Consider the following 15,851-nt stretch of genomic DNA (forward strand, 5'->3'; position numbering starts at 1 on the left):
AATATAAAACCATCCATTCTACCCTTTCCAGAGGGGTGACTTCAACCGACCCCGCTCCCGCCGTGGTGTTTACAGCCTCTGGAATATTTGTAACTTGTCACGTCCCCACCTCAGCCTTTGTTTGGCCTACTTTTCTAATTTTAGCTTTTATAATCGCTCTCATCTGAAGCCTGTCCTTCCTGCTTTCTAATTATACCATTAACAAATACTTTTTGATGGATGGTGATGAATGTAAAATAAATTAAAAATAGACTCTCTCACGCCAAGATATCTGCAAGGCTCAGTCCCTCACCTTTTCCAGGTCGCTGCTCAGATGTCACATTCTTATAAAGCCTTCCCTGTTCATTCTGTTTAAAATTGCTGTACACAAACACAGAAGCATATGCACACACAAACACAGCACTCTTGTATACTCTCTAACCCTTTCCTGCTTATTTTTCCCCATAGTGCTTACTTCCCTTCCAACCTACTATGTATTTGACCTGTTTTTATTGTTCACCACTTGTTTCATCCAATAGGATGTAAACTCCATGAAGGAGGAGAGTTTTGCCTGTTGGTTCACACAGTATCCTTAGTGCTTAGAAGACTGCCTGCACTTCATAGATGGTCGATAAATATTTATCACATGAGTTAGTTAATTTCATGAAATCCTTACACCTCCTTAAATTAGCAGACACGGGGTCTCTCCAACAGAACTCTTTGAATAGTCCCAGCAGTGGAGAACAAATTACAGTCCCTAACAAACTCCAGTGGCTGGCACTGGAAATCTTACTTCCAGATCTGTGATCTGAAGAGATACTTCAGGTCCCCCCTGAGCTGTCTTACCTTCCGTGATGCCAAAAACTCCATGCCCTTAGCCACTTGGAAGCTGTAACAGATGAGATGCTCCAAGGTCAGGAAGTTCTTGTACAGATCTTCAGAAACTGTCAGAAGATGTAGGAGGACAGAGATCAGTATTGCCACCAAAAACTATTTGTTCCTAAGTTTGTTAGAGTAATCTTCATCTTAACACTTGGGAGTTAAACTTCTGGAAATAGAAGCAGAGAGAAAAATGCCTGTATCTTCTGTAAATTTGCTGAATCCCGGTATTATTAGCTTTCATCATACCCCTTAGCAGAAAAAAAAAAAAATGTTGGTTTTTTTTTTTCCATCTTAGTCAAATTGAACTAGCAAATCCAGGAGGCAGAAGGGAGCTACATTTGGCAGAGATGGCAAGGAGAGAAAGAGGACTTTTTTAAGTTTGCTGTTTTAAACTGTTGTTTTTTTGTCCATGTACCCAGAGGGATAAACAATAGTTTCATATCAAGAAGTCTAAAAATAAAACAACAATATTCAGGGTCATTGAATCATTTCTCTCCAGGCTTTGTCCTGGGACAAAGGCCAAAGGTCAAATTATAATCTACAACAGATAACTAAAAATACCAGAAATATATTTACTTCTCTCACTTTCAAGCTGAGAAAGTGCTGTAAACACATTAAAACAGGCCTGCGAGGATGCTTTTTTCCCTTCAAGGATATGAATGAGAGGTGACAGGAACATTGAGAGAAAGATGGTTTTACGTAAATTGGTGGTATTTATTTCCGCGCAACTGGTACAAATAAACACTAAGACATTAATGGGTGTTTCAACATGATCTCTTAACTTTGGTCAGATAAGATAAGACATGGCTTCTCTCCTAGAGACAAATACCAGAGTAAATGAAAACTCACTTGTAATAATAACCTTGTAAGTATTAAAAAGACTGAGAACCTTTTTCTCAATGATTTTTTTATGCTTAGGGCTAGAGGGCTCTCAGTTAACAATTAGTGAAAGACAAATTCCAGGCCAACACCCTTTCTACTCCAACTGAGTATCCCAGTCCTTCGGGTTTCCAGTGCACTGGCCACCGTTTTGTGAGAGAGAAGGATGGGACAGAGAGGGCGCCACTCAGTGTGGGCCCAGTTACGTGAGGTCTAGATGGCCTCTCCACACTCTTCTAGACCAAGTTCCAGCTTTGCACACCCTGCTCGGCTTCTAAGAGAAAGAAGCCAGATTTAAGTTCTATCTGTAGCCTCATGTCTAGGGAAAGGGAAGCAAGTTTCTCTCACTATTTCATGACTGGATTCCTCTAAGCTCATGCCTCAAGAGGAGCCAGCTGTCAGGAAGCTCCATCTCTACATCCATGGAGCTGTCTCTGCTCCTTCTAAGGGAAGCAGAAAGACAGTGTATCCTGGAGCTGGAAGAAATCCTGGAAGTTAAGACTGCGAACACAGCTCTACTCAGAGAAAACACTAAAATATCACTGGAAGCATAACTGGATAAAGAAAAATATGCTTACCAAGACTCTTCTGAGGAAGTATGGTTGCAAGAAAGACTTGAGAAGCCACTTGAAATCGGGTAGAAGCAGCAGGTGATCCCTACGCTGCCTTGGAGAGGTCCAGTGACTCAGGGAGTGTGGGGCTGAACTGCTTAGGGCAATGGGGAGGCTAATCAACCACTGGAGAGCCTCCTTTGTCCTCCGGGAATAAAGTGCTGAGTCTCTCCTGCTACTAAATGCTGAACCAATAGTCTCAAAGCATTGGTTTGGTTGTTGCTGACTGCTTGGCCCTCCTGGGATACTGAGATTTCTCAGGCTCGCCCCATGCTTTGCCTCACAACTTAGCCAGCTGCTTAGTTAGGGCTTCCACAACTCTCTTTTGGGAAAACTGAATGGAGGAGTCTAGAAATTTAGGTCTCTTCCAAATACGAGGGAGTATTGAACTTTTCCCATGACAAAATTCCTCGTAACACTCTATCACTTTCTCTTTCCTGCAAGAGCACGCATTAAGTGTGGAGAAAGCAATGGCAGGTACCTTCCTCTTCCTCCACGTCACTGAGGGACTTCTCCTCAACAAATCCAGAGCTGGCTGAGCTCTGACTACTGGTGATACTGTCCAAGCGGCGTTTCGGATCCATAGTGATTTCCCCAACGTATTCTTTCCCTTGACGGAATCGTGCCCCTTTGGTCTATAAAGAAGCAAATGCACAAACTCCTTGAATACAAAAGAGGTCTCTAGACAATTATAGCTATTAAAAGCAGATAAGAAGGACATCAGTTTCAGGAATATGGAATCTTTAGGCTGGAATTTGGGGTAAGTGTTCTACATAATAGATTTTCTTCCATAAAGCCTCGTTTCTTCTTTAGCTTAAAGAGATAAACGCATTGTTTCAAGTGTATTTCAGACACACTTCCAACATTAGGGTGCTCTTTATGGAGGGACTGACACTCCATGGGGCCAAATACTGCTAGGAGAGAGAGAGAAAATAATCCAGAGATATCCTTCCCTTTCCTTAATCATGCCCACCTTCTCCCCTCCTCAGGCACCATCTCTAATGGGTCAGTAGATTAGAGTCACAAAACAAAAACAAAAACAAAAACCAACCACGAGAAGATATGTCCCCCAGCAGGTAAAAGAGGAAATTAAAACAGCCAAAAGAAGACTCCTCACAAGTTCTTCACCGCATTTTAACAGAGAAAGATTAACCTATATCTTCCTCCATTTTACAATGCAGCCAGAGCTGAGTTAAATGACATACCTTGTAGGGGACAAATTCATTTCTCTTGTTCCTTAAGTAAGTTGACAGGTTTCCAAACTTGCAAAACTCCACAATCACCATGAGTGGCCCTGCAGACAGCACAGCATGTTAAGAAAGGAAAACGTTTCCATTCATGTATCTCATCAAGTGTTTAATTCATGGATGAACCAGAAGATATCATCGAAGGACACTACAAACTTTCACTGGGCCAGGATCATTGAAATCAGCTGGTCACAATGCCCTTATAACGTAGCTTTTCTTTTACCAACTGGCAATTCCACAGCAAGATGAACCAAATTTTTGGAAGAAAATCCACCCATTTGCTTTTCAACACAATCACCTAAGATGATTCCATTTTAGGGGGAACTACTCTTAAGGTCTTTGCTTTCAAGTTTTTTGAGAGGTTTACTTTTCTCATCTGAACCTCTTACACAAGCAGCAAACTGCAGTATAGTAAGATGGCATTTTCTAATTCACAGGAAGTTCTGGAATAATTTATAGTGTCCATTAAACCTCCATGAAATATATCTATATCTAGGAATCTGGCAAAGCATCCTAAGTTAAGGAAATCAAGGCCATGGGAGCTGAGGGGTTTCCCTGAAATACCAGCAGAAAATTATATGCCAAAATCATCAGGCAACCAGAACCATCCGCAGATACTCACCTCCTGGCTTGGTACAGGCACCTAGAAGATTGACCACATTGAGATGGTGGCCAATATGAATGAGGATCTTGAGTTCAGACATGAGGGCTCGGTGTTCACTGTGTGTTGCTCCTTCTACAAATATATGGCAAAGAGGGAAATCATAAATGTGGGCATTAGCTGAGGACAATCTGTGCCCCACTGCACTCATGTGTACCAACTACCCTCTAGGGATAATACAACTGTGATCCAATTTACAGACTAGGTGCCTTGAAAGTCAAGTGTAAATTATATTTTCCAGTTCTTACTTTAAGTGCACCCAGAACGTTTGATATTTAAAGGAATCCATTGTGAAGTCTCTTGCAAAGTGGAGAATACATCTGCAAATGGAATCATGCCCAGATTTTCTTCTCTTACAAAATTGGATTTTCATATATCAGGTTGACTATGCTTCTTAGGGCCTGATTATTTCAGTCCTTCCCCGTAAGGAAGCAACACCATGTATTAAATATCCTTATGTGTTAGGGGCTATGCTGAAGTTCCCGCCAATCAGTGCCAAGCAGGAAACTTAACAGGGGCCAGCTGGCAAGGCCAGTTGGCACAAGAGGCCGATGAGGCTAAAACTGCAAGTGTGATCCTGTACACACCGGTACACTTCCCTCTAATTCACACACACGGTCTACACCTCAGACCCTGATGAGCCACCTCGAAATTGCACACACCCTTAGCCGCAAGGGAGAATAGGTTAAAGGAGAGAGATGGCTTTGAAATGCATAGGACCTACTGGCCAAGGGTCCGCAGCCCTGCGTCCATCAGCGGAAGCACATCACGACTGGAGCTAACAGCTGTGTATGCACCACCTCCCCAAATTAAAATAACAAGACCAGAATTCCATTCCTATTAGGATTAAGCATTGTTTATAAAGCTTTTAATTTTTAACATGTCACCTGTGGTCCTTTTTTTCCTAGTGCAACCGTTATCTTTATAGGAGAAAATCTTTCACATATTCCAAATCTAGGAAACATGCTGTTTTTGCACTCTACTATTTTTACTGATTATATTAAATTTCTTTCCATGTGTCTACATGGTCCATAATTACCTCACTAATGCACCATAATACATTAAGAAACAATTTTTACATCACCGAGGTATTATTTTCCTCTAGCCAGGCCACTAAGTACAGGTGTATAGGCTATATGCCCTGCACAAGGGGAAGTGGGGGAAGCCGCAGCCCATCCTCAACTTGGCCTGCCAGGGCACGCACCCTCACATGAGGCTATGAAAGAGGAACCTTTTCCCAATCTGTACAAAGGTATCACCTAAGCCAGCCACAAGCTTGGCTAGTGGGCTCACCTAACCACAGAGCTGCCGATACAAGTCTTTCATCATGTTTACAGACCGGATGAAACAGATAGAGGGATATATCGCCATATAATTTTGCTTTTACCTTTTAACATTTTGACGGCCACCGTCCTGCAAGTTGCTGTCTTGTCGATTCCAAAGGCATCCGCTTCAATCACTTGGCCAAAGGCACCACGGCCGAGAGGCTTACCTACAGTCAACGATGACAGCAAACAAAACAGACTTAGACTCTGACAGCACCAAAGTGACACGCAGAGATTCCGGCTAGATTGGGTCACCAAACATCCCAGTTTAACTCGGAGAAGCCAGCTCGACTCCCTTATCTTGGCTTCATTATTTAATACCCCTCCCCCTTTGCTCTCCAAATGTCCTGCTTTGGATAATTGTACACGGACCCTAATTCTAGGTGACTAAAAGGATGATTACTCAAATTCAAGAGACAGAATGAATATTCTGAACCTGGATCCAACATGTGAATAAACTAGATTTGTCATCATCCTAAAGGAGGAAGAGATGTCCTGGTAAACCCAACATCAACTTAATACCACTTGAAAACACACCTAGTTTCAGCCGCTCTCTGGGGAACTCCCATTTGCTAGCATCATAAGGCAGGCGTTCACAGTGCTCATCCAAGGGGAGTTCATCTGGATCCATGACGATGGACAAGTAGCCTGTCTTCAGTTCCCCTCCATTGGCCTGGAAAGCATTATTCCTTCCAGTCACATACGCTCTGTTGTCTGGCTGTTGTTTTTTGTGTGCTTATTATTGTTTATAGAAGCCCCATTCCTGATGTCTCATTTTCAAATAAAACTCATGAAGTTTGAGAGTGAGTCCTATTATAATCCTGCATCCAGTGTCCCCTCAGCCCCCAAATGAGCTTGGAATGAAGTACTTAAATCTTAATTACACTAGACAGTCCAAGCCCTTTTCTCCTCTAGTGGCTTCCATCAATTAAAGCCCAGTGGTCCAGCCAAAAGAAAGTGGGAAAGAATGTTATTGTATTGAAATAAAACTGTGCCCATTGAGCCAATAACAATGGGAAGAAACAACTCAAAGAGCCCCAGTCAGCTTTCATTAATCATGAAAACCAACGTACATGGGATGGAAGGGAAATGATTTTGTTACCCGCTTAACGGTCCGTAGAACGATGACAAGTAATAACCAGAAGAACATGGCAATCACTGCCGTGCCTACTAGAATAATGACTTCCAGGTTCGTCTTCTCCTGGGCACCTGGAAAGACGAAATTGAATGAGCATCGACAGTTGAAAACCCGTACCTTTTTATATAAGACGACAAAGTTCAACACTAAAGCAAGATCTCAGGTTTACCAACTTGGAAAAAGTCCTAGACAATAATAGTCACAAGCCTCTAAGTAGGAGGGAGTCTATAACATTCTTAATGGATAATTTAAAGTTTGCAAAACACTGCCCATGAAAACCTCCAATGATAAAATTCCAAAGTTAAGGATAGAAATTAAGGATATCAAGGATAGAAATGCTGATGTCTTACAAGAAAAACATATGAAGTGTTTGGAGGAAAAGCAGTCTTTGATGGAAAGAAAACAGATCACATTCTACAGGGAAGAAAAGAAGCATGTTTTAATTCACAGTAAGTTCTAGAATAATTTATAGTGGCCTCTTTCTAGGGAAAATAAATGTCTCATTTTGCATGGATAGTCTGTTTTCATCTGTATAGAGTTTGAGAAAGGATTATATAAGAAAACAAGTGGTTGAGTGATTGGTTACCATGCACCCCCTAGGTGCTCATTACTTTAAATACGTCATCCCACTTAATCTTCTCAACAACGCTCAGTTTTCAGATGGAGAAACAAGCTCAGAGAGGTTAAGCTCTTTCATAAAGGGCACACAGCAAGTTGGGGGAGTGGTCAAGAGTAAAGACTAAACAAAGTCTGTCCAACACCAGTTAGCCATCACACTACCTTGCCCTTGTGTGGCAGGAGCCTGAGTTAGGAAAAGAGAGAAAGCCAAGATGAGAGCATCCCGCGTGGCCTGGCAATAAAATGAGTTTAAACCACCCATGAAAGGTAAGGTAGAGGTCGGCAGGGAAAGCTGCAGATGCTCAGGGCTCCAGAGGACAGCTCTGAGTGGGAGAAATTAAATGCCAGAGGAGGCTTTCAACTAGGAGTGATTAGCAAAGAGGCGATAAGGAGACAATTATCACCTAGGGCCTCCCATCGGATGAGTGCAGCGTGAATCGAATAAGCTGTCCAAGTGGCCCAAGGCAGCCTCAAAAAGGCAGAAGAACAAGGAATTAACTAGTTAGCCAAGTAAGATCTAACAGTGGAGAACCAAGTACCAAGCACGGCTTGGAAGTCAATTCTGTTTCCCTGGTGGTCCTATTAAAATAAATTTCATTACACAGAGGTCTAAAAGTCCATTATACATAGTAAAAAGTTCAAAGATTCAATTGTCTATATAAGTTAGTGTGTTAATATTCCCATACTAAGATTTGGGAACCTAAGAGAAGAATTAAATATCTACCTTTCTTCTTCTTAGTACTCCCTTTTGGGTACAAGTAAATACAAGCTCTGTGGGTAGCCCGATGTAAACACCCCAACAGAGGTGAGGCAGAGCATGGGAGAGAGCTGGAAGTCCCTGCTAGGATCTGCCCTCAACATGAAGCCCTTTGGAAGTGACAAAAGCACCATGTCACTTGACATTTTTATTTATTTCACACACTTGAAATCTTTTTTGCAAGTACAGTTCATGAAATGGTAATAAGCCTACAGATTGGAAAACAAGTCATCAAGATGTAACTGATTTGACAGATGAAGGGAACTAAAATCTAGACATTGAGAGACAAGTTAGGATGAGTTCATAAAAATTCATCAGTTATTCCTTCTGTCACCATCCTTCTTTCTTCCCCTTGTATACCATTCCTTCACCCACGTAATAGAGTTTCTTTTTTTTTTTTAAAGATTTTATTTATTCATTTATTTGAGAGAGTGAGAGAGAGAGCACAGGAGAGGGGGGAAGGTCAGAGGGAGAAGCAGACTCCCTGCCGAGCAGGGAGCCCGATGTGGGACTCGATCCCAGGACTCCAGGATCATGACCGGAGCCGAAGGCAGTCGCTTAACCAACTGAGCCACCCAGGCGCCCCCATAATAGAGTTTCATTGCTCCCCCAATAGATTATTTTTTAAAATTGGAATACACTTCTGAAGAGAAAATATCCTGTCACAAATTACCTTTCCCATCTGGGAAAATGCCAGATTTCACCTCACTCCTCCATCCACACAGGAGTTTCCTTTAACATTTAGACACCCTAAAACTTCCACATCAGAGAAGCAAGGGTCTATTGTTCACAAATAAATTTTAATTGTCTGTAGTCCAGTGAAAACTGTGAACCCTTGTGATTATCTGGATAGCATGGATTTTGATGGTTGAACAGTAATTCTAATGTTTTTTCAAGTAAATATAGGGGTATCACTTGGTTAACCAAGCCATTCAAATGAAGAAAAAAATAAGGGCAAGGAGGGTATTTCACCTGTCTGGCTAAGAAATTTTCCAAAGCGAGAACTGCAAGGATAGGAAATATGATACAAGCAAAATTAAAATAACATTGATTATGGTTTCTGGTTAAAATAATATGTACTTAGAGTAGAACATATACAAAGTACAAACATTATCAAAAATCACCCGAAGTGTGTGAGTATATATACAAGCTAAGTTTTTAAAACCACCTGATGTGTCCATGCATCTCCACTGACCTTCTACTATGAAAAATGCCTCCACTTTTGCACAACCAAGAACACTGCATGCCTGGCAGGTATAGAGGCCTTCATCCTCCTTCCTCACCCTGCGGATGGTTAGGTTCCGGTTCCCATCTTTCAGTACAATACCTAAGAGAAAAGAAAAATGATGTTTCTATTTGTGATGTGATCTGGTGGAGTTTTTCAGGAAAAAAATCTAAAAATATAAATGGTGTCCTTTTCTTGGACTAGTATCTCATTCCAAAGAGTGGTACAGGATGCACTGCTGACTCATCACCCCCATGCTTCCATGAGAGCTCAACAAGGCTCTGAATACTTTAATTCTGAATCGAGGAAATGAGCCAGACCATGGACACTAATATTGCCTTTTTTTTTTCTACCTAAAACAAATCAAGACGTAATGTGGGGTTTAGAGCATGTCTCCAGGAGAATTCTGCAACCAATGAGAGATAGACATATTCTATTCACCTGAGTCTTCTACAAGTGTCTCATTGTCTTTAAACCACGTAACTTGTGGAGCGGGATTCCCAGACGTGGTGCATGAAACTTCAATGGTTTCACCAATGCTTGTAGTCTGATTCTCCAGGTTTCCAGTGATCATGGGTGCCACACGCTCTATGCACACACAAAAATCACACAACGTTTAGTTATAACTTTTGAAATGGTTTTAACATCAGTAAACTAATAAGTAGTTTAAACTTCACAAACAGTAAGCTGTTGATTTACTAAACTGCAAATACATAGAAGTTGATGACAATACCGTTGCTCACTGAGTAAAGTTAAATAAAACAAGTCAGTTCAGTTGAGATAGATCACTACACCTCTTTGAACATTCCTATTAGTGATTCTAGCTGGTTGTCACATCACAAAATAAAGGTTGTCACTTTTATGGGTTTTTCCTCTAATTAGACACAGCTTCCCCAAGGGGAAATGTTCCCTCCCATGAAAGTTCTAGCCAGTGACACCCATGAATTCCACCATATTTCTTTTGAAAAGTGTGAAACTTCGCTGTAATTTAACAAAGAATGCCTTCTATTTATTTGACACTTTTTACAAAACTCACTTATACTATTTCTGTTGCTCACTATCAATCCTAGGATGGACAAGAATATTAACCTTATTTCACAGATGAAAGAACTGCAGTTCAGAGGGGTAAACAACTTGTCCAAGTCCTTATAACTGAGTAAGCGTTTGAACTAATGATAGAATCTGGTGAACCTAAAGGACTAGTCCAGTGTCATTTCCACTAAAACACAAATGAACAAGACAACAATTCCTAAAGAAAGTCAGAGATTTCAAGAAAATTAAGCCCATGGGTATTTCTTTCAATGTATAGCAAAACTTCAGATTTGCCATACCATCAAAGGGTTATAGAAGTATCTTTTCCAAAGCAATCAAAAAGAATCTTGCTGAAATGATCCGCTTCAACATTTAACAAAATGAGATTACCTCAGTGGTGAACCACATTGGGGTTTAAGCAAATGTCCTGGGCTCTAGTCTATTCTAAGAATAATTTTAGGAAAACAACTTAGGAGTCCTTAGAGAAGCAAACCAGCTCATTGTGAGCACAGATTTCCTGGGCATGGCCTCCTTCACATCTCTCTCTAAATTCTTCCATTAATTTGAAGCCAGACTGGTCACTAAGGTGAACAGAAAACACATGGTCATATATGTGATAGGATATGAAGGGCCCGGGGAATGACTTCACCCAAAAATACTCCTTCTTTTGACACCTAAGTCTTAACACCAACAAACACTACCCTAGTGTCTGTCTGACGATACCTCTTAAAATATGCCAAGACCTCCGAAGAAAATATTATTCCTCTAAAACCATGGTATAGCTTCATTCATCTGGGCGGTTTGTTTCCCTTCTTAAGAGTAAAGTCAGACAACACATGTCTCCCAGAAACTGGGAAGGGACACTAAAGAGAGGAGAAAATGGAGAGAGTGGACACAAAGAGAACTTCCCAAATTTGTCTGATTTCCCCAGAGACAGAGGCATGGCTGCACAGCTTTTGTGCAAGACACAGGTTAGAAGAGGTGTGGAGAGTGGCTCCCTGGGGAATTTACAAAGCTATGTGCTCATTAAAATTATCATCCCTTTGATCTTTATGCTGGCCTACATGGGATGACCCAGAGGTACAGGCAGTGAGTGTAGCAGCCCTCCCAGGGGCTCTCCCAGGTCCTGAACAACCCCATGATCACACTCTTCATGCTGCAGACACCTTACTGAGCACTTAGCATGTGCCACTATGTTCTATGATGTGAGCTACAGCAAAGAGTAAGACAGAAAACAATCCCTGTCCTCATGGACACAGAGACCTCAACGTGCCATGACCACCCAGTGGTTGCCTGTGTCCTCATCTCGTCTACCTACTCACCACTGTGAACCTCTGAAACCTTCTTGGCTCGTAGTAGGCATTCCATGAATACGTGTCTACTAAAATATATGAATGTCAAGAATAAAGGAGGAATTTTCCCAGTTTAAGCTAATCCCTTGGTGGTGCTAGTGAAATCCTATCATCAGAGCTGGAAAGAAACATGTTATTTTCTCTTTTTAATGCATCATTCCATCACTCTTCACCTCTTTCTGCCTCAAGAACGTTCAGTGAATAAGGTAAGTGTGCACCAGTCTACTTCATATGCTCCTATAGGACAATAATCTTTTTACAGTCCCTAAAAGCACTACACTGAAGGCATTCCAACTGTCTTTGATGACCCAGAATTGCCTCCCTACCTAAAACTGTGAGCTGTCTGACCACACAATGTTTTTTCTTTGTCTTCCTGTCCTGGGCAAAGCACACATAGTCTCCTTGGTCCTGCAAGGATGCGTTCTGGAGCTCCATGATCAAAATGTCACTTGTGCCATTAGAGATCTTGGTGGAGTTCATTTTCCAAAGAGCATCCAAGTTCTTGCAAACAGGTGTGGGCAACTCTCCCGAACGGACTGGCAGAGCCTGTGGGCTAAACTTGTACCACATGAGGTCCTCAAACATAGTTCTGTCTGCAGAGCACCACAAAGACACGCTCTCCTGTTCAGTTGGCTGGGTGTGAGGTTGCAAAGTGATTTTAGGGCCCCCTGAAATATAAAACCCAAGGTTAGAAAATGATGATTTAATTTGGGCAGCACACAATTCTCTTCTTGTCGCCTTCGGACTGCTATAAAGTACCAAGAAAATTGAAGCTCTAGCAATCCCAGACAATGTAATACAAGAAGACAACCAAACTAGACAGTTCGGGCCCCCAAATGTACTATTTTACCAAGATGCATTCCGCAGATACATATCAAATCTCCACTTTGAGCTCTAAACACAGTTTTTGAGATTTTAAAAAAATCCAAAACATATTCAAAGCAGATAATTACAACATGGAACTTTATAAATTAGTTCCTTGTTGACATATCACACTCAATGACATTAAAGCTATATTTATGACAACAAATTAGCCCAGACTGAACTCTTTCACCTAGTCCAGTCAGCTAAAGCTTATCCATAAAACTAAGATGAACAGGCAGAATCAGCAGCATTGGGAGGAAACTGCCCCTATGTCATTACAATTCCCTCCAGAAAACTCAATGCTGTCAACTGTTCAGCAGCAGGCCCACCAATACTGAAGGAACCCCAAGAAGCCAAGCGCTGTGTTACACTCGGGTGGTGGAGACATAACTATGAGGCAGGATTTGTGGCTAAAAACTATATGAAATAGTTTTTTCATAGTTCTGAGGGAATGGGAGAGTCAGTTGTACTGACTTCACATGAGCCCAGAAGCTAGCTGAGGAGTCTTCATTTATGAACGAAAGCACCCAGATTCAGTCCAAGTCCTCTCCTGAAACACCATGCCACTCAGGAATGGCAAGGACCACAGAGCATCAGACAGCTTAGCACCCACCTGGCAAGAGACCCAACGCCCCCTCGCAGAGTGGTACTCACTGGTCACGTGGAAGGAGATCACCCTCTCTCCTCTCCCAACTTTGTTGATGGCTTCACATTTGTACAAAGCTGACACGTTTGCTGCTTGGATAACAAGGGTACTTACAGTCTATGGAAAAAACAAAACAAAACACAAATCCCGGGCCATAAACAATGGAGGCGGTGTGAGACCTGTGAGACCTGCCTACTCCATTCATATTACTGCACTGACCTTCTCAAATCCACACAATTATAATTATGCTGGTGTGGCTCATGCATTACACAAAACGAGCATTGGAAACCAAAAGGAAAATAAAGTGTTTTAACATGTACACATTTTCTCATTTCCGTATTTGTAAAATCAGAATCACCTTACAACAGATGTACAGATTTAACGGCATACTTGTTTTACCTTTCTCTGATAAGATATTAATAAGTCAGTGGTGCTTCTAAAAGTCATTGGTGTTTTCAAACTAACTTAATATGTTAAGTGTTTTATTGTACAATTAATGTGACTATCAATCTCCAATATCCCTCACATATGATTGACCCCATGCTTTCACTCCATCCTTCTATCCTTCCAGAAAAGAGAGAGAGACAGATTTTTAAATTAAAGAACTTCAAACTCACTTTGTTTTTTCCTTCAATTATGGCAAATTGGTTTTTGTTGACTTCAATTTTATTTCCCCCCTGGAAGTCATCCACATTTCTCCATTCTTTACAAGTATATGGGTTTGTCATTAAGACAGCTTGGCTATAAGAAAGAAATAACAGCTCTTATTATGACTTAATTTTTCTTTAGTTCAAGTCCATAGCAAGGAAAGGAGTCTGACTTTGGTTATTATGTTCTTAGAAATAACTTTCAACGCACACTACCACGTTACATGATTTGGCGCCAATTAAAAATAGGCCTCAGAAAAAAAGGAAGAGGTTCTAGGTAGATTCATTCAGGATACAGGAGGGAAACAGCTATTCTGGGAACAAACCTCCATTCATAAATTGAATCGACAAGACAATTCAAGCTAATTTAGTTCAAAGGAAGACAAGGAAACTAAGAAGTCATTGGGCTTCTTAAAGCAATCTCCCTGGGACTGTGGCCTCTGTGTAGGAAATGGTCAGCATCTGAGGAAGAAACTAGTAGTGGCCATCTCAAAAACAACAACAGGAAGTGAACTGCTTGGGGTGGTAGTGGGTGGCCTGTTGTTTTGTCTTCCTAAGGATGTCTGGATTTATGTGAGAACCTGATAAGCTGGGCCTGAGAATCCAAAGGCTGCAGCCAGGCCTGTGGCTCCCTCATATCCATCAGCTCTTCCTCTGAGATGGACCTTCTCCCAGATAAGAAGGAAAGAGGGTGGTATTCACCAGTTGATTGGAATAAGGAGAAACACCAAAGATTAGCAATTGGCAAAGTGATCGAAGAGCCTGCGTTTGGAGAGGTGTGCACACCGGGGCTAAGCTAGGAAGAGAGCGCTAGCTAATCTCAAGGTGGGGCACCCCAAGGAAAGACATGTCCTAAAACATAAGACATAGAGAAAGATGGAAGGATAGCAAAAGGACCACTTGGGGCATAACTTTCTTAGGAATGGCCTTCTCGGGGTGGAATGGAGTCATACCACAGCATACTGTAAGAAATGCACAAGAACAGGCAAGAAGAGGCCATGGGCTACTCACGTGGGCTTGTAGGCGCACTCCTCCAGCTGCCAATACCAGCGAATGTGATGCGGGGGCGGGACGGAGTAGACCGTGCACGTCAGCATCTGTGTGGTGCCGTACTGGTAAGAATCCACCAGAGAGATCAGGGACTTCTCACCGATCTGGGGTGGGACTGGAGATGGGAAAAGCCACGTTTTAATTGTCAATCCGCTTTGAGGAACAGAAAGTGGAAGTTTTCATCAACTGAAGCCTATGCTTCTATAAGCATATGATTTTGCCCTCCTTTTGTTTTTCAAAGAACATCTAGACTTGGACACGGGAGATGTGACTTCTAGTGATAACCATCATCCTCATAAGTGGAGGACTGTGTGCAAGTCTGGCCACCCTCTGCCTCAGTTTTTCTTGGTCTACATGATAAGGATAACTCTCCCTGTGCTCCCAATCTCAAAAGATCAGAAAGAAAGAAAATCATCGTGACTAGCACAGCAAATACATTCATGATGTGCAAGCCATTGTTCTAAGTGCTCTGCATAGATTAATTCACTTAATCACACATGAGAAAAATGAAACAGAAACATTAAATGACTTGCCCAAGGTAACCCACCTCTCTTCCTTCTCCCTCCACTTCCTCCACTCCCGTCCTTCCTTCCTCCCTCCCTCTCTCCCTACCTCCCTTCCGTTTCTTTCTTCCCCCTCCCCCTCGTCCTCACCCTTTTATTCTCGCTTTCCTTTTTTGGTTCCAAAGTCATTAATGCAAAACTATTCCCCCATCACTATCAACTTAAAGCCTCAAATTATACTCTCAAATTTAGACTTTTTTATGTTTATTTTATATAGCAGGGTAAATGTTAGGGTGAATCAAATGTTTAGTAACTTCATGAATTCTTGAGATGGGGTTATACACTGTCCATTTTTACATCTTTATTTTGTGTTCATTTTCTTCTCCCTACCCTACTTATTAGCTTTCCAGCTTCTCGCCATTCCCCAAGGCCCTA

At 41.7% G+C, this 15,851-nt stretch overlaps 1 protein-coding gene across 1 annotated transcript in view; it reads right to left on the bottom strand.

Moving 5' to 3' along the window:
- The window catches only part of KDR (kinase insert domain receptor), a 43,815-nt gene that overhangs the window by 13,000 nt on the left and 14,964 nt on the right, over positions 1-15,851 (bottom strand). Inside the window, exons 10-22 of the mRNA XM_032400387.1 lie at positions 14,875-15,028; positions 13,834-13,957; positions 13,225-13,333; positions 12,033-12,374; positions 9,764-9,910; positions 9,293-9,424; positions 6,687-6,793; positions 6,122-6,257; positions 5,647-5,751; positions 4,221-4,334; positions 3,557-3,645; positions 2,833-2,986; positions 826-923 (exon numbers count right to left, since the gene is read on the bottom strand). Coding sequence (XP_032256278.1) covers positions 826-923; positions 2,833-2,986; positions 3,557-3,645; positions 4,221-4,334; positions 5,647-5,751; positions 6,122-6,257; positions 6,687-6,793; positions 9,293-9,424; positions 9,764-9,910; positions 12,033-12,374; positions 13,225-13,333; positions 13,834-13,957; positions 14,875-15,028 — 1,811 coding nt within the window. The remainder of the gene's footprint in view (positions 1-825; positions 924-2,832; positions 2,987-3,556; positions 3,646-4,220; positions 4,335-5,646; positions 5,752-6,121; positions 6,258-6,686; positions 6,794-9,292; positions 9,425-9,763; positions 9,911-12,032; positions 12,375-13,224; positions 13,334-13,833; positions 13,958-14,874; positions 15,029-15,851) is intronic.

Source organism: Phoca vitulina, unplaced genomic scaffold (assembly GCF_004348235.1).
Source record: "Phoca vitulina isolate PV1807 unplaced genomic scaffold, GSC_HSeal_1.0 scaffold3, whole genome shotgun sequence".
NCBI lineage: Eukaryota > Metazoa > Chordata > Mammalia > Carnivora > Phocidae > Phoca > Phoca vitulina.